The 22,736-nt window shown below is 44.3% G+C and overlaps 1 protein-coding gene across 1 annotated transcript in view; it reads right to left on the bottom strand.

Annotated features, from left to right (window-relative positions):
- TXNL1 (thioredoxin like 1) overlaps positions 1-17,845 on the bottom strand; it is a 32,687-nt gene extending 14,842 nt beyond the window's left edge. Inside the window, exons 1-3 of the mRNA XM_056848182.1 lie at positions 17,738-17,845; positions 5,408-5,504; positions 3,780-3,953 (exon numbers count right to left, since the gene is read on the bottom strand). Of these exons, the coding sequence (XP_056704160.1) occupies positions 3,780-3,953; positions 5,408-5,504; positions 17,738-17,835 (369 nt within the window). The 5' untranslated portion in view covers positions 17,836-17,845. The remainder of the gene's footprint in view (positions 1-3,779; positions 3,954-5,407; positions 5,505-17,737) is intronic.
- Between the last annotated feature and the right edge of the window lie 4,891 nt (positions 17,846-22,736).

Below are 22,736 nucleotides of genomic sequence, written 5' to 3'. Positions count from 1 at the left end.
GGGTGATAGGTCTTTCAAGTTACCTACTTGCCTGGTTCCTTTAACTTTCCAGTTAACTTTTCATTTTCATCTGTTATTTTTTTCCCTTACCAAATGGCAAATACTAAGATACACGTGCTTAGGTAACACTGTCGTGGGAGCTGGCGGATTATGCCAAAGTCCAGGAATGACCACCAGTAACCACCAGAGCTAATAGAAATGCAGTTGTTTATTTTTACAGTGCTCAAATACATACACTCTTTCCACCACTATTTCCCGACACAGACTCATGGAGTCTAAGCTATTTATACACAATGCCACCACTAGACATTAATTAGTGAGTCAGGCTGAGTCACCCTCCAGGTGCAAACATCACCTGAGCTTCTGGCCTCAATTGGTTCTAGCCAGTGTAAACCAGGCCTTCTAGGGGCTTTCATGCTATTGCAGCATTCCAGGTTGACAGTTAGATCCCCTCAATCTAACACCTGCTATTGTCACAGCTAATATGACAGCTTTGCATATTCCGACAAACACAGGGTGCAGCAAAACCAAGGCAATCTAATTCTGGAACTCTCCACTTAGCCAAGGCTAAGTTTTAAGCTTTACAATTCCAAAAACAACAACAACTGCATTACACTATAGGTCAAGTTGGTGGCTCTTTGGAAGTTAAAGATGCCACATTATATGCAACCTTACAGTAGGAGAGCCAACATTCACAAATCTAAACTGGCGCACAATCAAGCAATATTGAGGGCAAACATGAAGTCCAAGGCAATATTCATGGTTTATTTACATAAGGATCAGTATCTATTCAGCTGTGAATTTGAAGTACTCTACATATCAAAAGAGATGTTTTTTAAAAAAATTCAATGTAAAGCGATTCCATGATGTGAAAACTGCCATCAAGTCACAGATGACTTATGGCGACCACCTGGGGTTTTCAAGGAAAGAGACATTTGGAGGTGGTTTGCCATTGCCTGCCTCTGCATGGGCTGTGGCTCAGTGGTACAGCCTCTGCTTGGCATGCAGAAGGTCCCAGGTTCAATCCCCGGCATCTCTAGTTAAAGGGAGCAGGCAGGTAGGTGATGTGAAAGACCTCCACCTCAGACCCTGAAGAGCCGCTGCCGGTCTGAGTAGACAAGACTGGCTTTGATGGACCATGGGTCTGATTCAGTATAAGGCCACTTCATGTGTTTATGTGGCCTGAGAGAGTTCTGAGAGAACTGTGACTGGCCCAAGGTCACCCATCAGGCTTCATGCGGAGGAGTGAGGAGTCAAACCCGGTTCTCCGGATTAGTCTGCCACTCTTAACCACCACACCACGCTGGATCTCTGATTCTAGGTTTCTGAAAAGCTGTTTCCCCAGCTAACGGATCGGGTTTGCGAATAAGGAACACAAACCTTCACAACACCACAGAAACAGAGCGAGAGCCATTCAGGCTCATGGACCCATTAGCGGTCTTGGCGCTTCACAGAAATATTAAGCACTGAGCCCTGTCAAAGGTTTTTCATTAATATTTTGGGAAGAGGACAAAAATGGACCTCTTTTTAAAGCAGGAACATTAAGCCAAATATTGCTCAGAAGCTGTCATGGAAATGACAGCTCCAGTTGAGTGTTTTGTCACATTAAGGGCCTCATTTACATGTGTTTGTTTATCCAGCTGTCAGGCACGGCTTTGAACTGAAGTGTTCGCGAGCAGAAGGTAAGACTCAAACATGGAAAACGTGTTGAAAGGTGTTTGCTGAAAGCCGCTCGCAATTTCTTTCACCCCCAAGTCCAAACCTAGAAGCCACTGTCTGACGCTGGCGAGAGCCAGTGTGGTGGAGTGGTGGACTGGGTTTAATTCCCCTACTCCTCCAGATGAGTGGTGGACTCTAATCTGGAGAACCAGGTTTGATTCCTCAGAAGCTTAAGCAGGGTCGACCCTGGCAAATATTTGGATGGGAGACCTCCAAACATCCCCGGGGTCGCTATGCAGATGCAGGCAATGGCAAACCATCTCTGTTAGTCTCTTGCCTTGAAAACCCTACTGAGTCGCCATAAATCAGCTGCGACTTGACGGCACTTTGCACACACACACACACACACACACACACAGCAGTCATATAGATCTCTTATTGGTTTGACCTTAAAAGTATCTGTACAAGCCAGTTCCTGGGAGGAACTTAGATTGAACAGAGACCTGGGATTCCTGTCTCATTATCAATGCTGATTTCTCCATGCCTACTACCCCTCTGCATATCACACCTGATCCAATCAGGCCTGCCAATGTCATTTACCTGGTATTGACGTTTACAATAAACATAAACAGGCCCCTGTGGATATGCAGAAACCCCGTCCCCAATTCTTTGAGCATCTGACCAGTCAAAAAAAAATATATTATTGCAGCGGTTCCTAAACTTTTTGAGTCACGGAGCACTTTTCAGGAGAGAAATTCGTCACGGAGCACTAATTTTCACCTAGCACCTATATACTAAACCGAATGACAGTAGTATTTTTCTTTGCAATCCCTTCATGGAGCACTAGGAGATGTTTCGCGGAGCACCAAATGCTCCGAAAACAGTTTGGGAACCGCTGGTCTATTCAACGGAAAGGTCAACTATTTTTGAAGCTATTAACTATCAGAATGGGGGGGGGAGATATTTTAACCAGCAAAAGGCTTGACACTTGCACTAGTCACAAAAACAAATTAATAATTATGGGAGAGAATTAAAATTTTAAAACGGGGAGGATTTTTTTTCTCTTCTCTGAAGTATTTAGCAACTAGCAATACTGTAAGTTATTTTAGCCTATCATAAATTATTTGGAAATTTTAATTAGGAATGTTTTTGGTTGAGCTGCTACAATTTTTTACCTTTTGTATAAACAATACATGTGTTTTACTGGCTTGTGCTGTATCTGAAATCTGTAAATCTGAATACTGTAAGTGATATTTACTTTATATGTTGTATTTGATCCAATAATTGGATTTAATTTTAAAATGATGTTTTATAAGTACAATATAGAAAACTTTTGATTTATTGTTAAGATGGACGTTAGGACTGTTGGGAACTATTAGTGCTTTTACTGATATGTAATGTTGCATTACTGTGTCTTGCCCAGAAAATCATTGTTTGCTAGCTCTGGTCTGTTGTTTGTTAAAATATTAGATACTTTAATCATTGTTATGATTTTAAGATCGGACTTCACTAATCTATTTTTCCTTTCTGTATTCCTATCTGTTTGGAGATGCAGTTCTAGCAGATGACCAGTAGAAGCTCTGCTACTCTGTGATTGGCTCATCTGATCGGCTCATCACTGACTGGCTCATCTCTGATTGGCTTATGCAGGGCTGGGGGAGGGGTCGAGCAGCTCTCCCTAAGAAATGACATCAGATGGAAATAAAAGAACTAAGCTGCAACTAACACAGTGACAGCCCTGACCTGGATTTCCCAAGCTAGGCTGATCTCGTCAGATCTCAGAAGCTAAGCAGGGTCAGCCCTGGTTAGTATTTGGATGGGAGACCACCAAGGAATACCAGGGTTGCTGTGCAGAGGAAGGCACTGGCAAACCACCTCTGTTAGTCTATTGCCATGAAAACCCAAAAAAAGGGGTCGCCATAAGTCGGCTGCGACTTGACGGCACTTTACACACACACACAACACAGTGACACTTCTTGACTTCATGGGATATCTGTCTGCAGGCAAAGGAGTAGCCAACTGACACTATTTGACCTATGCCAATCCTACTGGATTCCTGAGGCATAAATTTATAAACCTGCGCAAGTCATTAGAATAATATTCAAAATAAATGTGCATACATATCCTTTTGGAATATCAGTATCCTCATTGTTTCCAGGGTCATTCTCTAGGTGCTGTTTGATTTTCTCTTCTAGCCCCACAACGTCAGCGCCTTGATACAGGTCGATTCGCACTTTGGTCCGGAAGAAAAGAAATGTAGGGGTGGCTGATATATTATTGGTTGCTGCTGTTCCCTAGCATACAGGGGGGAAAGTCTGCTGTTAGCACCCTGTAGCGGTATTCTCCAGTTTTCAAAGTAAGGATTAGATACACCACATCCAAAGTCAATGGCATAAACATTAACAACTGCAACACATCTGGTCGTATTCACAAAAGTTAATTCGCTTTTCATTGAGAAACACACTGAACGCTGATTTTATGGAGACAGAGGATTGTCTACATGTTGGCTTTTGAACTATGTACCACCAAAAACGTAAGCTGTAAGGCCTGCAAGAAAGAGATGTTCGGCCAGGCCTATGGTTGAGGACAGCAACGGTTCCATAACTGGTCTCCCTGTTCCTGTTTCATTGCGCGTTCTAGTTTTGTTCCATCTTGCCCACCCACCTTTTTCTCCTGACTGGGGCATTTATTAATAAATTGAATGGTGCTTCTAGATTTTAGCAATACATAAATTGCGGATTTTATTAGTATTTGAGCGGTAAACCATTATGTATTATGGTGTTATTGTTTTAAATTGAATCTAAATTATGACTGTTATTATGCTGGATGTGAGCCGCCCTTGGTCGGGCAGGGGCAGGATAAAAATGTAGTACAGGTTGAGGATCCCTTATCCGGATTGTTTGGGACCAGAAGTGGTCTGTATTTCAGATCTTTCCATATTTTGGAATATTTGCATATACATATTAAGCTATCTTGGGGATGGGACCCAAGTCTAATCACAAAATTCATTTATGTTTTATATACACTTTATACACATAGCCTGAATGTAATTTTAAACAATATTTTAAATCATTTTGTGTACATTGTACCATCAGAAAGCAAATTGGTGTGCTACTGAAGGCCTGTGAGTAATGCCTGCATGCCGGCTAAAAAAGTCTGGTTTTCAGGTCAGTCCGGATAAGGGATGGATGGACAGATGATAGACAGACAGATGATAGATGATAGACATAGATAGACAGACGAATGAATGAGAGAGACAGCTGATAGACAGACAGCTGACAGACAGCTGACAGACAGACAGCTGATAGAAAGATGATAGGATAGATTTAGATAGATAGTCGGATGATAGACAGATGATAGGCAGATGTTAGATGATAGACAGATGTTAGATGATAGACAGATGATACATGACAGAGTGCAGTTGAAGTGGTCACTGACTGCTTCACAGGGTACATGCAAAAGACACAGGTACCCTGTACAGAACTGCAGCAGTTGTTATGAAAACCTGATAGCACAAGCCATGCACCAATTTCAGAAGGCAGATGTTGGTACGAAACATGCAAGGGCCATATAGGGCTTTAAAGGTCAACACAAGCACCTTGAACTTCAGCTAATTCTTACATAATGTAGCAGTTACACCCAACAAAAATCAACGGGCTGCCCAGTAACAGTATACCGGGAAAATATTTGCTAACAGCTGGATTTTGTTTATTTGCATACAACCACATCAAGAACCACCACCGCTCACCTGGCACTGATGTACATCGACTTCCAAAAAGGTCGCCTGGGGATATTTATTGCTCAGAGAGTTGAAAGCAGGAGCTATCCTTAAACATGGCCCACATCTGTCAGGGGGGAAAAGAAAGAAAACACATGAACACCCCATATTCTGGACTACTGTAATGCACTGTACATTGGTCTCATCTCAAATGAATTTAGAAACCCCAATTGGTACAGAATGCCGTGCCGCAGCTATTATTGGGACCTAGATGGAGCACAAGAGATGGATTGACTCAATAAAGGAAGCCACAACCTTCAATTTGCAAGATCTGAGCAAGGCTGTCAAAGATAGGACATTTTGGAGGACTTTCCTTCATGGGGTCGCCATGAGTCGGAAGCGACTTGACGGCACTTAACACACACACACACACAGATGGAGCACACCTATTACTCCCATTCTGCAGGCACTTCACTGGCTACCCATAAGAAAGGCCATGCTGGATCAGACCAAGGTCCATCAAGTCCAGCCGTCTGTTCACACAGTGGCCAACCAGGTGCCTCTAGGAAGCCCACAGATAAGACAACTGCAGCAGCATTGTCCTGCTTGAGTTCCACAGCACCTAATATAATAGGCATGCTCCTCTGATCCTGGGGAGAATAGGTATGCATCATGACTAGTATCCATTCTTACTAGTAGTCATGAATACCCCTCTCCTCCATGAACATGTCCACTCCCCTCTTAAAGCCTTCCGAGTTGTAAGCTATCACTACATCCCGGGGCAGGGAGTTCCACAATTTATGCATTGTATGAAGAAATACTTCCTTTTATCTGTTTTGAATCTCACACCCTCCAGCTTTAGCAGATGACCCCATGTTCTAGTATTATGAGAGAGGGAGAAATGCTTCTCCTTGTCCACTCTCCACATACCATGCATAATTTTATAGACATCTACCATGTCTCCATCAGTTACCAGGCTCAACTTAAGGTACTGGCTATCAAATACAAAGCCCTTCAAGGCCTTGGACCATCATAGCTGCAATACCATTTCTCCCCCTATGCGCCACCACAAATGCGCCACACAATAGAGCAGGGTCTTCTGCCAGTGCCAGCCCGCAAATGGGCAAAATCAACAACTGCCCATGCATGTGCCTTCTCGGTTGTGACCCCTACCACATGGAACAGCCTGCCTGAGGAAGTCAGGAAGGCTCCCACTTTCCTGGCTTTCCACAAACTATGCAAAACTGAATTATTTAAGTAGAAAAGAGCAAGAGTCCAGTAGCTCACTTTTTCAGATACAGCTAGAATGTGAGTCTATCTATCCTTAAGTAGTGAAGAGTGAATTAATACACCCAGTGGCAATACCATGCTTATACCCTGCCAAAAATTTTGTTAGTCTTTAAGGTGCTACTAAACTCTTGCTCTTTTCTACTGCTATTGACAGACTAACACAGCTACCCATTGTGAATTATTTAAGAGGGCTTTTCTACACTGGCAACAGTCATGCCATACTAAATGTTTCACAGAGCTACTTGGATAAATTATTAGAGACTGTGGTCTGTACTACTGTGTATAAGCTTGCTGAAACCAGGATCCTACTATGTGATTTTTGCATCATTTAATGTGTCATATTAATATTTAGGTCATATTAATATTTAGGTAATTAAATTGTGTTACAGGATGTCATCTTATTGATGGTCTCCCTGTGCCAGTTCAATGAATTTCACTTGTAGAAGCAGAAAAACGTGCAATGCTATGGCGTCACATTTTAGCGACATCAATCTGACTGTGGAAGGAGATGCGCGAGAAACACTTTTGGCAGGATCCCTGCATTTGGCACACAACGTCCAGTTTCAGAAAAGACATCCAAGTGAATCATTTTCTCTGTAAGATGCATAATGAAAGCTTGCCAGCGGAGCCTTTGAAACTGAATCCGTTGTATTTTGGAATCTTGCAGGGATTTCTGACCCTACTAGAAATCAACCTTTGTCAACTTAGAAGTTTAGGATTTCAAAAAAGAAAAATTACCAACGCTTCTCCACAGGGCTCGGGACTATAACCAACTTGAAAGCCGAGAGAACATAAATTGTTTTCTGAAATAATACTATCCAAGCGCTTGGTGCTCTTCAGTGTTCTAGTGACGAATCGTTCCTTGCCTATTAAAACACACTGCCGCCTTGGGAGTACAATGGATCACCTTCTGCTCATGCTGAATATTACAAAAACAAGTGCCAGAGGAAAAGACGGCCGCAACAGTTACTCATAACCCTCCCCCCACATATCCCTGGCCAATTTGTGCACACTAACACCATTTCATTCATAGGGTTGCCATGAGTCGGAAGCGACTTGACAGAACTTAGCACACACGCACAACACCATGCCTTTGAGTATTTGCGGGACCCACTCAAGCGCCTCCAGCATTTCCCCAGTCACAGATCCACAAGCGTGGGCTTGCCTTACTAGCCAGTCTCTAATTGTTGTAGGTCCTCTGGCTTATGCCCTTGGTTTCTAAGGCAGGGGGGTCAAACATATGCACAAAGTGATGGTATCGCTTTACTCTGCTCTGGTTAGACCTCACCTAGAGTGCTGTGTTCAGTTTTGGGCACTGCAATTTGAGAAAGATGTAGACAAGCTGGAACGTGTCCAAAGGAGGGCAACAAAGATGGTGAGGGGTCTGGAGACCAAGTACTATGAGGAAAGGTTGAAGGAGCTGGGTACATTTAGCCTGAAGAGGAGAAGGCTGAGAGGGATATGATAACCATCTTCAAGTACTTGAAGGGCTGTCATATAGGGGAGGGTGCCGAGTTTCTGTTGCCCCAGCAGGTCAGACCAGAACCAGCGGGTTGAAATTAAATCAAAAGAGTTTCCATCTAGACATTAGGAAGAATTTTCTAACAGTTAGTGTGTTTCCCAGTGGAACAGGCTTCCTCGGGAGGTGGTAAGCTCTCCTTCCCTGGAGGTTTTTAAGCAGAGGCTAGATGGCCATCTGTTAGCAATGCTGATTCTATGATCTTAAGCAGATGATAAGAGGGAGGGTATCTTGGCCATCTTCTGGGCATGGAGTAGAGGTCACTGGGGGTGTGGGGGGAGGTAGTTGTGAATTTCCTGCATTGTGCAGGGGGTTGGACTAGATGACCCTGGTGGTCCCTTCCAACTCTATGATTGTATATGGCACAGGAGCTGGATTCGCCCCCGAGAGCTCTTATCTGGCTTATGAACCAGCCAAGGAGCACCCCCCCCCCAAGTCCCGATCTGGGCTGGTGAGACCTGGCCCGACCAAGTGATATTTATGCCACATCCAGCCCTCGTAACAATTGAGTTCGACACCCTTGCTCTAAGAAATGGCGTGTGTGTGTGTGTATGACAGATTCTCACCATTTCTGCCTTGGCAGCCCTATCTCCTTGTCACAATCTCCACTTCATAGAGAACTCAAGGTAAAGGGAGTCTGCCGTGGGGAAGCCATATTGGTGGAAATCTGTTCTCAGTGTCATTCAGAACGCCCGCAGAACTCCTTTCCGTCTTAGAACTAACTCTCCTGAACACAAAGAAAAGCCAACAAGATGTTGTAGAATAATGTTTTGTTTCTACTAATGGTTGAATCACATTAATTTGTTTAATACGGCGCAACCAAAGTCATTGTCAGGTTGGTTTATGCCAATACCTGCCATCATGTTTGTATGGACTTGTTTGCATTGGTAACCTCATCAAGATGTTGTTCTGCACAGCTTTTAGCCTGGCTCCCGGGTGGGAGTTGGGGAGTTTATCAGTGTGTGTGCGTGGAGGAGGTTTCTTTCTCACAGCAGCTGCAGAAAGCAACCTTGAGAGGTGCAGATAGCAATGGAGGCCTCTGGAAAAGTGAAACCACCTGGAGCTGGGTGGGAAATGAAGGGGAAGGGAGCCTGTGCCAGCTATAACCTGAGCTTGTAAGAATGTATATGTCATTAGAGTTTTAGTGCTTGTACCAGAGCTATGAGATTTTCTGAATGTTCCACGGAGGAGGAGGAGAAGAGTTGGTTTTTATATGCCGACTTTCTCTACCACTTAAGGGAGAATCAAACCAGCTTACAATCTCCTTCCCTTCCTCTCCCCACAACAGACACCCTGTGAGGTAGGTGGGGCTGAGAGAGTGTTACTGGCCCAAGGTCACCCAGCTGGCTTCATGTGGAGGAATGGGGAAACAAATCCAGTTCACCTGATTAGCCTCCGCCGCTCACGTGGAGGAGTGGGGAATCAAACCCAGTCCTCCAGATCAGACTCCATCGATCTTAACCACTGCACCACACTGGCTCTCCACTGGCTATTGCTGATCAACTACTGAGTGCCTTTGGTTACTGAATAATTGCCTGGACAACGAGAAGACTCACAGTAATAAAGCACGGTCATGACATTAAATCCATGAGCTTTGTGAACTGAGGCAAATTCAGAATCTTTGGAATGAGTATGACCACCATTATGGCTTTGATGATAACCTGGGATTCTGTGTTTGCTCCATTCTCTGAGAATCAGAATCCCTCACAGGGTTGAACATATCATGAAAAATATCTGGGTGTGTTAGGGCGCTCATTTATGTAGCTTAATCCGGTAGCGCTGTGCTGTACAGATTAAAGAAGGGGTCTGCTCCTGTGACTCCACAATACAACAGGCCAAAATACTACTAAACAACAAAAAGGAACTTTTCAGTTTAGGGCTAACTACCTGACCACTACAAAACTATTAGCCAATTGACAGAGTTCGGCCGCATAACGCCACATTTTTAATACTTAATTAAAAGAACTCTTATAGAGGGGCGTACAATAAACTTGAGTAAATTATGAAACGACGACATTAAATTCTAAGCTATAATCCTATGCAGTCTAAGCCCATTAAAATGTGCCAGTGTGGTGCAGTGGTTAAGAATGGTGGTTTGGAGAGGTGGACTCTAATCTGGAGAACTGGGTTTGATTCCCCACTCCTCCACATGAGCGGCGGAGACTAATCTGGTGAACTGGATTTGTTTCCCCACTCCTACACATGAAGCCGGCTGAGTGACCTTGGGCTAGTCACAGCTCTCTTAGAGCTCTCACAGCCTGACCTACCTCACAGGGTGTCTGTTGTGGGGAGGGGAAGGGAAGGTGATTGCAAACTGGTTTGATTCTCCCTTCAGTGGTAGAGAAAGTCGGCATATAAAAACCAACTCTTCTTCTGGCACTATTAGTGTACTGCTAACTTATGCAACATAAGCAATGGCCAATAATACTCACAAGGCTAGTTGTCTGGGAGCCAAGGACAGACAAAAGGAAGTCTTTCTTCATTTACAGAGTAATTAACTTGTGGAATTCTCTGCCACAGCAGGTAGTGAAGACCACTACCGTAGTTTAGTTAGCCTTATTTATCGTAGTGATTTATATCTCTCTTTTCTCTCCAATGAAAGCCCCCAAAGAGGGTCACACCATCATTGCCACCTCTTTCATTTTATCCTCACAACAATGTCTGCGAGGTAGGCTTGGCTGAATGGCTAGTGCACCACCAGCCAATGGAGTTTCTTAGCCGAGTGGAGATTTGACCCTCAGTCTGGACAGGAGCTCTTATCACTATGCTAGTTTTTAGTTCCAGCTGACAACTTTCCTTCAGAGAAGGTGCACTGCAATTGGTTTAATTCCTTGAGCAGGTGAAGATCACATGCCATCGCACCTGCTCGACGTAACCCCCCCCCCATTCAGATATCACATCTCTAGAATCTGGGGAGGGGGAAGAAGGAGGAATAAGATCTCACAGCCCACCAGGACTTCTTAATTGGGCCACAGGCTTCATTGCCCCAGGTGCAACCCAACAACAGAGGATAGAACTTGCAATAATGGGTTTAAATTGCAGGTGGAAAGGTACCGGCTGGATATTAGGGGAAAACTTTTTACAGTAATAATTGTTCGACAGTGGAATCGGCCACCTAGGGAGGCAGTGAGCTCCCCCACACTGGCGGTCTTTAAGCAGAGGCTGGACAAGCACTTGTCAGGGATGCTCTAGGCTGATCCTGCATTGAGCAGGGGGTTGGACTAGATGGCCTGTACGGCCCCTTCCAACTCTATGGTTCTACAGATAAGCACAGTTGCAAAATTTGATGCATTTGTGATTTTCCAAGTACGTATCCTTTTGACAGCTATCCTTCACTGACAGTGATGAAAGACCATATCCCAAGCAGGAAGTACGGTGATTAGTCACAGCGTATGAATGAAACCAGACTAGAGAATCTAGGGTGTGGGTTTAGTTACTAGAACAAGAGTCAACTTATTAAATGCTACAGGAAGGGTAGATACAAATAAACCCAGTGAGAACAGGATAGCAGGAATGTCTTGGCTGAAAACTGAAATGTCTGGCTGGAAAATACTATTTATTACTTACTCCAGTTACACCCCATTTCTCTCCAGTGGGAACCAAAGGTGGCTTACAACATTCTCCCCTTCCCCACTGTATCCTCACAACAACTCTGTGAGGTAGGTTAGGCTGAGTGTGTGTCACTGGCCCAAGGTCAGCCAGCAAGCTTCTACGGCAGAGTGTGGGATCTACACCCATGTCTTCTAGACCTTAATCAGACACTCTAACCACTACATCATATTGTCACTGTATGCAACAGTAGAAGAGCTCTTTTGTTACTGTTCTGCTGTGCTTTTACATATTTATAGCTCATCATAAGAACATAAGAAAGGCCATGCTGGATCAGACCAAGGTCCATCAAGTCCAGCAGTCTGTTCACACAGTGGCCATCCAGGTGCCTCTAGGAAGCCCACAAACAAGACAACAAGACATTCTGTGTCACACAAATGAATAAAATACTGGAAAATATTTCTTTCAACACTCTATGTTGTGTCTAGGCAGTTTTCAGTCCAACATGTCACACAGAATCATAGAGTTGGAAGGGGGCCATATAGGCCATCTAGTCCAACCTCCTGCTCAATGCAGGATCAGCCTAATACACCCCTGACAAGTGTTCAAAGAAGAGGAGTAGAAACTCACTGAAATGGGGCAGACAACTGACCAAGGATAGATCACAAAGACAAGCTGTGCTGGATCAGACCTAAAGGTCTACTGCTTCTAGAATGATTTTTTCAACAGTGGCCAACCCACAAGCAAAGCATGATGGCAACAGCCCTCCTCCACTTTTGCTCCATAGCAGAGGAGCCCTGCCCCATTAGTGCTAATAACCACTGATAAGTAAATACAGGGAGGTCAGGGGAAATGAGAGTCAGCATGGTGTTGTGGTTAAGAGCAGCGGGACTTTAATCTGGAGAACTGGGTTCGATTCCCCACTCCTCCACATGAAGCCTGCCGGGTGATCCTGAGCCAGTCACAGTTCTTTCTCAGTCCAGGTGGAGGCCGGCAGTGGCAAACCACCTCCGAATGTCTCTTGCTGTGAGCTCTAGCCCTGCGGCAAACCCATAAACAGATTCCAGCAGACGGCAAGTCCACGAAAGCAGTTTTATTGATTAGACTCGACAGGTTACAGAAGCCATATTCAGAATGACACTAGTAAGGGGCTAAGGCAAGGCACATGGCATATATGGAAAAGCAAAAGGAGATAACCAGTAACCCAAGCAACCCCCCTCCCAGAGGCAGGAAGGAGTACTTGGCAATTCCCACACTAAAGGAATCAATGAAGGACTCTATGAAGCCTAAACACGGGGCACAGACTGGCCTTGGAGAGAACTGCAAAACCACACCTGGGAGCACAACCATGAACTGTCTTCATGGCCTGCTCCTGACACTTGCCTTGAAAACCCTATGGGGGTCGCCATAAGTCAGCTGTGACTTGACGGAACCCACGAACCCACACACAGGGGAAACCTGAAGCATTTCAAGGCGGAGGCCATCAACATATCTTGCGGCAGGAAATTCCTTCAGTTAATTATACATTGGACAAATAAGTACTGTTGAAGAGAATACTCTTTCTCCCCATCCTGTTATACACAGTTGTGACGTACGTTTATAAACAAGAAATGGAACTCCCAAACATTTAGTTTCGCCAGCCTCTATCTGGTCTCTCCTGCATCACTCCTAAGTAAAAAAATCTCATACACATTTCACAGTGACAGGGCTGTAAGTGACTTCAAGTCAGGGATGAGAGAGAAGCAGGCAAGTCTGCAGAGAGCACCGAACTTTAAGACACAGTAAAGGCCGCTCAGTCTAAGTAAAAAACGAGGCGCATTAGACCCAAGAAACTTATCTTCTTAATTCAAGTCCAGTTGCACCTTAAAGACCAGCCAAAGTTTCCAGGATATGAGCAGCTCACTTTGTCACATAGGTATTTTGTTCCACTGCTAGTGTTGAACCCATAAAGTTGCCTTATACTGAATCATACCCTCGGTCCATCAAAATCAGTATTGTCTACTCAGACCGGCAGCAGCTCTCCAGGGTCTCAGGCAGAGGTCTTTCACATCACCTACTCGCCTAGCCCCTTTAACTGGAGATGCTGAGGATTGAACCTGGGACCTTCTGCATGCCAAGAGGATGCACTACCACTGAGCCATGGCCCCTCCACAGTCCTAGATATTATCCAGAAACAGGATGTTTGCTAATTACCACCCTAAGCAATAGAGAACCTTTACTGAACTGGCCTTTCGTGTTTAGAGATGCCGGGGATTGAACCTGGGACCTTCTGCATGCCAAGCAGATGATCTACCATTGAGTCATGGCCCCTCCCCTGTTCTACACGCTAACATGGCTACCCACCTAAAATTAACTTCATAAATCATAAATGACTCTTATAGCATCATAAAGACTAATAGGAGCTAGTCTTTAAGTAGTGACAGAAGCTTTTTAGATCTGGAGCATAATGAACGGGGGGGGGGGGGGAAGGTAATGTTACCAGCTATGCCTCTTGCATTTCATAATATAGTGACCCCACTGTTTACATTTTCCCCTACACCACATGTGCATTTTTAACACACATGCACCTTCCCTTTGCCAACAAAATACATTTCATGAGCTGGACATAAATGGGCCTTACTCTGCAAACCATTTATTGTGGTATAAGCTCTCAATCTTTTAAAGTGCCCCAAGGCAGATTTTTTCTGGTAATGCAAATACCTCTTTGGAATGTATAAGTTCATATGTACACTGTTAGGTCTCAACCAGCAATACGTAGGCAGGAAAGTGATACAAAAGCCAGGGCAGACAGCTGAATGAGCATATCATTCAGTGTTAAGAACAAAAGAAAGGCCATGCTGGATCAGACCAGAGTCCATCAAGTCCAGCAGTCTGTTCACACAGTGGCCAACCAGGTGCCTCTAGGAAATCCACAAACAAGATAACTGCAGCAGCACCTTCCTGCCTGTGTTCCACAGCACCCAAGATAACAGGCATGCTCCTCTGATCCTGCAGAGAATAGGTATGCATCATGACTAGTATCCATTTTAACTAATAGCCATGCATACCCCTTTCCTCCATGAACACGTCCATTCCCCTTAAAGCCTTCCAAGTTGGCAGACATCACCACATCCTGGGGCAGGGAGTTCCACAATTTAACTATGTGTTGTGTGAATAACAATGTTCAATGTCCTTCAGTGTTCAATGGTGTGCGGAAGCAGGCAGATACTGTGTGTGTAAAGTGTTATCAAGTCGCATCCTCTTTACTAGCAATTATTTAAACAGGGATTAAGAATACCGCAAGAGCCAGTGTGGTGTAGTGTTCAAGGTGTTGGACAAGGAACTGGGAAACCCAGGTCGAATACCCATTCTGCCATGGAAACTTGCTGGGTGACGGTGGGCCAGTCACAAACTCTCAGCCTTGACCCTGGCTAGTATTTGGATGGGAGACCTCTAAGGAATACCAGGAACATGCGGCAGAGGCAAGGAATGGCAAACCACCTCTGAATGCCTCTTGCCTTGAAAATCCTCTGGGGTTGCCATAAGTCAGCTGTGACTTGGCGGCAAGAAAAGAAAAAAGACTTGTTATCATTCCTTTACATAAAATCTGTGCTTGGCCATGCTTATGTAGAGTTCTCCTTACCCCACTTCAAAAAGACTTGTGTTCTTACAGCAAGCCAGAGAATCCTCTTTACACAGAATTCTCAAGATGAAGCAATGTTTCTATTAGTACCATGGAGATGCACGTTCAAATCCCCATTCAGCCACAAAGCTTGCTGGGTGACCCTGGTCCCCTCTCTCTCACTCTGAACCTCACCAGGCTTCCATGAGGCTAACAAAAATATACACCCATCTGAGTTCCTGAGAAGCAGCAGGCCAAAAAGCACAAAGGGTTATAGAAAAACACAAAAGGTTTCCCCCAAAAGTAATTAAAAATGATTCAGGTAGTAGGATGAAAAGAATCATACATAGAAACGATAGGACAAAAACAGAGGATTATATATTTAACGTACTGGTTTTTCAAAAAGTACAAAATGTAAAGTTATAACCTAGAATTAACAGAAATCACAAATGGGAGGTAGATATTTAATTGAACGTGCAAGTATAATTGTATGTATAGCAGCAATTACAGTATGTTGGAATACTAGTGTGTATGGTCGCAATCTCAGTTTGATATATTATATTGGATTGTCTTTTCAATTGCTGAGTAACAAACTGGATGGACAGTTATACACACACAGAGAGAGAGAGAGAAAGAGAGAAAAGAGAGAGAGAGAAAAGCAAGCGAGAGAGAATCTTTTATTTCCTTTCTATCCATTACTGAAAATTAAAAAGCAATCAAACAAGTTTCCCCCCAAGAGCTGGGGAGACCGGATTTCAAGTCTACTTATGCATGGGAGGTTTTGCCATTCTCTAGATGCACGTTTTCCCCATCCGAATTCTCAAAACTCTGCATGGGGTGTTTATTTTTGAGTTTTGCGAAATAGTATGTTGGAATACTAGTGTGTATGGTCGCAATCGCAGTTTGATATATTATATTGGATTGCCTTTTCAATTACTGAGTAACAAACTAGATGGACAGTTCTTTCATAACCTTATGTATTTTACATGTTTTAAATTACACACACACACACATATGTATATATATATATAGAGAGAGAGAGAGAGAATCTTTTGTTTCGTTTCTATCCATTACTGAAAATTAAAAACAAAATTAAAAAGCAATCAAACAAGTTTCCCCCCAAGAGCTGGGGAGACCGGATTTCAAGTCTACTTATGCATGGGAGGTTTTGCCATTCTCTAGATGCACATTTTCCCCATCCGAATTCTCAAAACTCTGCATGGGGTGTTTATTTTTGAGTTTTGCGAACTAGTATGTTGGAATACCAGTGTGTATGGTCGCAATCGCAGTTTGATGTATTATACTGGATTGCCTTTTCAATTGCAGAGTAACAAACTGGATGGACAGTTCTTTCATAACCTTATGTATTTTTACATGCTTTAAATTATACACACACACACATATATATATATGTGTGTGTGTGTGTGTGTACATATATATATATATATATATATAGAGAGAGAGAGAGAGAGAGAGAGAGAGAGAGAGAGAGAGAGAGAGAGAGAGAATGAATTTTTTGTTTCCTTTCTATCCATTACTGAAAATTACAAAAAAAAATTAAAAAGCAATCAAACAAGTTCCCCCCCCCCCAAGAGCTGGGGAGGCCGGATTTCAAGTCCACTTATGCATGGGAGGTTTTGCCGCTCTCTAGATGCACATTTTCCCCATCCGAATTCTCAAAACTCTGCATGGGGCGTTAATTTTTGAGTTTTGCGAACTAGTATGTTGGAATACCAGTGTGTATGGTCGCAATCGCAGTTTGATGTATTATACTGGATTGCCTTTTCAATTGCAGAGTAACAAACTGGATGGACAGTTCTTTCATAACCTTATGGATTTTTACATGTTTTAAATTATACACACACACACATATATATATATGTGTGTGTGTGTGTGTGTACATATATATATATATATATATGTATATATATATATATATATAGAGAGAGAGAGAGAGAGAGAGAGAGAGAATGAATTTTTTGTTTCCTTTCTATCCATTACTGAAAATTACAAAAAAAAATTAAAAAGCAATCAAACAAGTTTCCCCCCCAAGAGCTGGATTTCAAGTCCACTTATGCATGGGAGGTTTTACCATTCTCTAGATGCACATTTTCCCCATCCGAATTCTCAAAACTCTGCATGGGGCGTTAATTTTTGAGTTTTGCGAATATGGATGGGGGGGAAAGGAGCCTCTAGAGAACGAGAACGGCAAATCGAAGGCAAAACCTCCCGTGCACAAAGGCCCCCCACCCCCCACCCACCCCGCAGCCAAAGTCTCCAGCGACCTCGCTGCAGCCACTCCCCTCCCTCGCCCACCTCACAGGGGCGTTGTGCGGACCAAAGAGAAGAGAGACGGCAGCCTGGTCTCCGGGGAGGGAAGGCGGGAGGAACGCTCGCTCACCCCCTCATCGTGAACTTGGCCACCACCAGGCGGGACCCGGCCGCGCTCAGCTCGCTCTGGAACTCGGCGTCGTTGGCGACCACCTTCACGCCCACCATCCCGGCAACGGCGGGCCGCCTCAGCGTCGCAGGCAGGCAGGCCGGGAGCAGCAGCGGCGTCGCCACCCGCGAGGTGCACCGTCACCGCGGGAGGAAGGGCGCGCGCCCAGCATGCACCGCGGCCGCCCCGCCGCCGCCGTCCCAGAAACCCTCGCCCGAGACAGAGAAGTCATTCAGGGTTCCGCCGCGGAGGGGCGGGCTAGAGCGGCACGGGGAGCCAACTTCCGGCTGAAGTGGAATCCCGGAAGGGCGGCGTTGGCCAGCCGCGCGCCCGCTCTAGCATCGCCGTCTCCATCATGCAATCCCCACCCACGCACCCACCCCAGTCGGTTCCATGGCGGAAGAAGGTATTGATTCCGCAGACGCCATCTTGGTATAGGGCAATGGTTTGGGAGAAGGGGAGTCCGCCCGGCTTGCTGGGGGTAAAGGGAGTAGAAAAGGGCCAGAGTCCAGTAGCCCCTTAAAGACTAACAAAAATATTTTCTGGTAGAAAAGGGCCAGAGTCCAGTAGCCCCTTAAAGACTAACAAGAATATTTTCTGGTAGAAAAGGGCAAGAGTCCAGTAGCACCTTAAAGACTAACAGAAATATTTTCTGGTAGAAAAGGGCAAGAGTCCAGTAGCCCCTTAAAGACTAACAATATTTTCTAGTAGAAAAGGGCCAGAGTCCAGTAGCCCCTTAAAGACTAACAAAAATATTTTCTGGTAGAAAAGGGCCAGAGTCCAGTAGCCCCTTAAAGACTAACAAGAATATTTTCTGGTAGAAAAGGGCAAGAGTCCAGTAGCACCTTAAAGACTAACAGAAATATTTTCTGGTAGAAAAGGGCAAGAGTCCAGTAGCCCCTTAAAGACTAACAATATTTTCTAGTAGAAAAGGGCCAGAGTCCAGTAGCACCTTAAAGACTAACAATATTTTCTAGTAGAAAAGGGCAAGAGTCCAGTAGCCCCTTAAAGACTAACAAAAATATTTTCTGGTAGAAAAGGGCCAGAGTCCAGTAGCCTCTTAAAGACTAACAAAAATATTTTCTGGTAGAAAAGGGCCAGAGTCCAGTAGCCCCTTAAAGACTAACAATATTTTCTAGTAGAAAAGGGCCAGAGTCCAGTAGCACCTTAAAGACTAACAATATTTTCTAGTAGAAAAGGGCCAGAGTCCAGTAGCCCCTTAAAGACTAACAAAAATATTTTCTGGTAGAAAAGGGCCAGAGTCCAGTAGCCCCTTAAAGACTAACAAGAATATTTTCTGGTAGAAAAGGGCAAGAGTCCAGTAGCACCTTAAAGACTAACAGAAATATTTTCTGGTAGAAAAGGGCAAGAGTCCAGTAGCCCCTTAAAGACTAACAATATTTTCTAGTAGAAAAGGGCCAGAGTCCAGTAGCACCTTAAAGACTAACAATATTTTCTAGTAGAAAAGGGCAAGAGTCCAGTAGCCCCTTAAAGACTAACAAAAATATTTTCTGGTAGAAAAGGGCCAGAGTCCAGTAGCCCCTTAAAGACTAACAAGAATATTTTCTGGTAGAAAAGGGCAAGAGTCCAGTAGCACCTTAAAGACTAACAGAAATATTTTCTGGTAGAAAAGGGCAAGAGTCCAGTAGCCCCTTAAAGACTAACAAAAATATTTTCTGATAGAAAAGGGCAAGAGTCCAGTAGCACCTTAAAGACTAACAAGAATATTTTCTAGTAGAAAAGGGCAAGAGTCCAGTAGCACCTTAAAGACTAACAAAAATATTTTCTAGTAGAAAAGGGCAAGAGTCCAGTAGCCCCTTAAAGACTAACAAGAATATTTTCTGGTAGAAAAGGGCCAGAGTCCGGTAGCACCTTGAAGACTAACAATATGTTCTAGTAGAAAAGGGCCAGAGTCCGGTAGCACCTTAAAGACTAACAGAAATATTTTCTGGTAAAAAAGGGCAAAAGTCCAGTAGCATCTTGTGTGTGTGTGTTAAGTGCCGTCAAGTCGCTTCCGACTCATGGCGACCCTATGAATGAAAGTCCTCCAAAATGTCCTGCCTTGGACAGCCTTGCTCAGGTCTTGCAAATTGAGGGCTGTGGCTTCCTTTATTGAGTCCGTCCATCTCTTGTTGGGTCTTCCTCTTTTCCTGCTGCCCAGAAGTACCTTAAAGACTAACCAAAATATTTTCTGGCAGGGTATGAACTTTCGTGAGCCACAGCTCACTTCTTCAGATACAGCTAGAATGTGAATCCATCTGTCTTTACGTAGAGGAGAGTGAATTCAGACAAACATTAGTATGTAAATGTTAACAGTATGTAAATGTGAATAGCAGGCGTGATGGGATTAGGTGTGGTATGCAGAAGAGTCTGTGATGTCCAGGGGAGAGATGGGTGTGGAGAAACCAGCATTGGTAATGAGCCATGAAATCAATGTCTTTATTCAGCCCAGGTCAATGCATTGACTTTAGTTTGAATATCAACTGTAATTCAGCAGTTTCTCTAGGGGTAAAGGGAAGACGACTGGGGAAGGCACTGGCAAACCACCCTGTAAACAAAATCTGCCTAGTAAACCTCGGGATGTGACGTCACCCCATGGGTCAGGAATGATCTGGTGCTTGCACAGGGGACCTTTACCTTTTCTTAAAAGGTTCCAGACATCTGAGTTGGGAAATACCTGGAGATTTTGGGAGTGGATCCTGAGGAGTTAAAATACATCTGTGTTATTCACTCCAGTGACACAAATGCTATTACAGTCATGTCTCCAGTAATTAAGTGCTGCTGCATGACATCTAAAATCATACTAGTTGTCAGGTATGATACTACCTACAATTGTAACGCATTATAGTTCGGGGTTCATGCAAGAGGCACCTCACTTCAACAACCCAGAAATTTACCTTTGGAATATCATTCAAGCCGCTCATTTTGGTTCTCCTCTTGGAAATACCTACGTCAAACGATGTGCCAAGGCAAACAATGACTGGATTATTAAGGGACCAGGTATCTGAAGAAGCGAGCTGTGGCTCACGAAAGCTCATACCCTACCAGAAAATATTTTTGTTAGTCTTTAAGGTGCTACTGGACTCTTGCCCTTTTCTACTACCGTAAAACAAAGTCTGCTTAGTAAACGTCGGGCTGTGACGTCACCCCATGGGTCAGGAATGACCCGGTGCTTGCACAGGGGGCCTTTACCTTTACTTGGCAATAATTTTATCATTTTGCCCACCACCAGCACAAAAGGCTGGTTCAGTAGAGGTTCTCTATCGCTGAGGGCGGTAATTAGCAAAAATCCCATTTCTGGGTAATATCTAGGACTGTAGAGGGGCCGCAGCTCAGTGGTAGAGCATCAGCTTGGAATGCAGAAAGTATAGAGTTGCCAACCTCCAGGTGGTGGCTGGAGATCTGCTATTACAACTGATCTCCAGGCGACACAGATCAGTTCCCCTGGAGAAAATGGCTACTTTACAAGGTGGACTTTATGGCATTATACCCTGCTGAAGACCCTCTCCTCCCCAAACTCCACCACCAAATTTCCTTTCCTGACGTTTCACCAGCAGCTGCTGGCAAAACGTCAGGAAAGGAAATACCAAGACCACGGTTACATAGCCCGGATAACCTATAAGAACCAATGAACTCTGACCGTGAAAGCCTTCGACAATATTTCCACCACCAAAATCTCCAGGCATTTCCAATCCAGAGCTGACAACTCTAAGATTTTGAAGTATTCCTGCACAATTTTTATAAATCACTTTGATAATATTTCTTGTGTTTTTGGCTTCAATCTAATTCCAGTTCCTAAGCCTATGTGGCTACTCATGTTGTGAAACTCATGCAGCAAGTAGTCTACCTTGAAGGGTTGACTTTCTTGGCCAGTGTGTTGTAGTGGCTAAGAATGGTGGTTTTGAGCAGTGGACTCTGATCTGGTGAAACGGGTTTGATTCCCTACTCCTCCACATGAAGCCAGCTGGGTGACCTTGGGGTAGTCACAACTCTTTCAGAGCTCTCTCAGCCCCACCTACCTCACAGGGTGTCTGTTGAGGGGAAGGGAAGGTGATTGTAAGCTGGTTAGATTCTCCATTAAGTAATAGCGAAAGTCGGCATATAAAAACAAACTCTTTTTCTTAAATCCCAAGAAGGTTGGAAACCTGCCCTTGTCTTCTACCTGTTTGGATAGTGCAAAGGGGCTGGTGGCAGCTGAGGGGTGAGGACTCCAACTCCAGGTGTGTGGTAATTTTGTATTTTGGGCTGCCCCTAACAATAAGTCCCTTGACTGGGCCTTCTTGATATCAACCAACAGGGATGGAGATCAAGACCTCTCTCTGATGTGGCTTTCTAGCACTTGTATTCAGATAGCAGCCTCTGTTGGCTAAGCAGTAAAATGAGAACAAGGCAACAGAGGCAGTTTTGTATGTATGGGAGGGGGGACGTAAAGCATACATCTTTTGCTTCATTCATAGGATTATGAAAAAAGATAAAAATGATACAATGTTGCCAACCTATGAGTTTTTGTAACCAATGTTATCCTCTGCACTTCTCTCTCTGTTACATTTTTATCCCACTCTCCACAAAGGAGTTCAAGTTGGTCTATATGGTTCTCCCCTAGGGTTGCCAGGTTTCTCCTCACCACGGTCAGGAGGTTTTTGGGGTGGAGCCTGAGGAGGGCGGGGTTTGGGGAGGGACCTCAATGCCCTCGAGTCCAGTTGCTAAAGCTGCCAATTTCTCCAGGGGAACTGATCTCTATCGGCTGGAGATCAGTTGTAATAGCAGGAGATCTCCATCTAGTACCTGGAGAATGTACGAGTAGCCATGCTGTATTAGTCCAATGGTCCATCTAGTACAGCATCCTGTTTCTAACAGTGGACAGTCAGATATTACAGGGCCTGCAGGCAACACCTCTCACCTGCTGGCTCAAGGTCACCCAATGGGCCTCATTTCGGAGGGGAGAGTTTGAACCCAGATC

This window comes from Euleptes europaea, chromosome 4, assembly GCF_029931775.1.
Source record: "Euleptes europaea isolate rEulEur1 chromosome 4, rEulEur1.hap1, whole genome shotgun sequence".
Taxonomy (NCBI): Eukaryota; Metazoa; Chordata; class Lepidosauria; order Squamata; family Sphaerodactylidae; genus Euleptes; species Euleptes europaea.
Note: the sequence above shows the minus strand (reverse complement) of the source record. Positions and strands in the feature narration are given on the sequence as shown.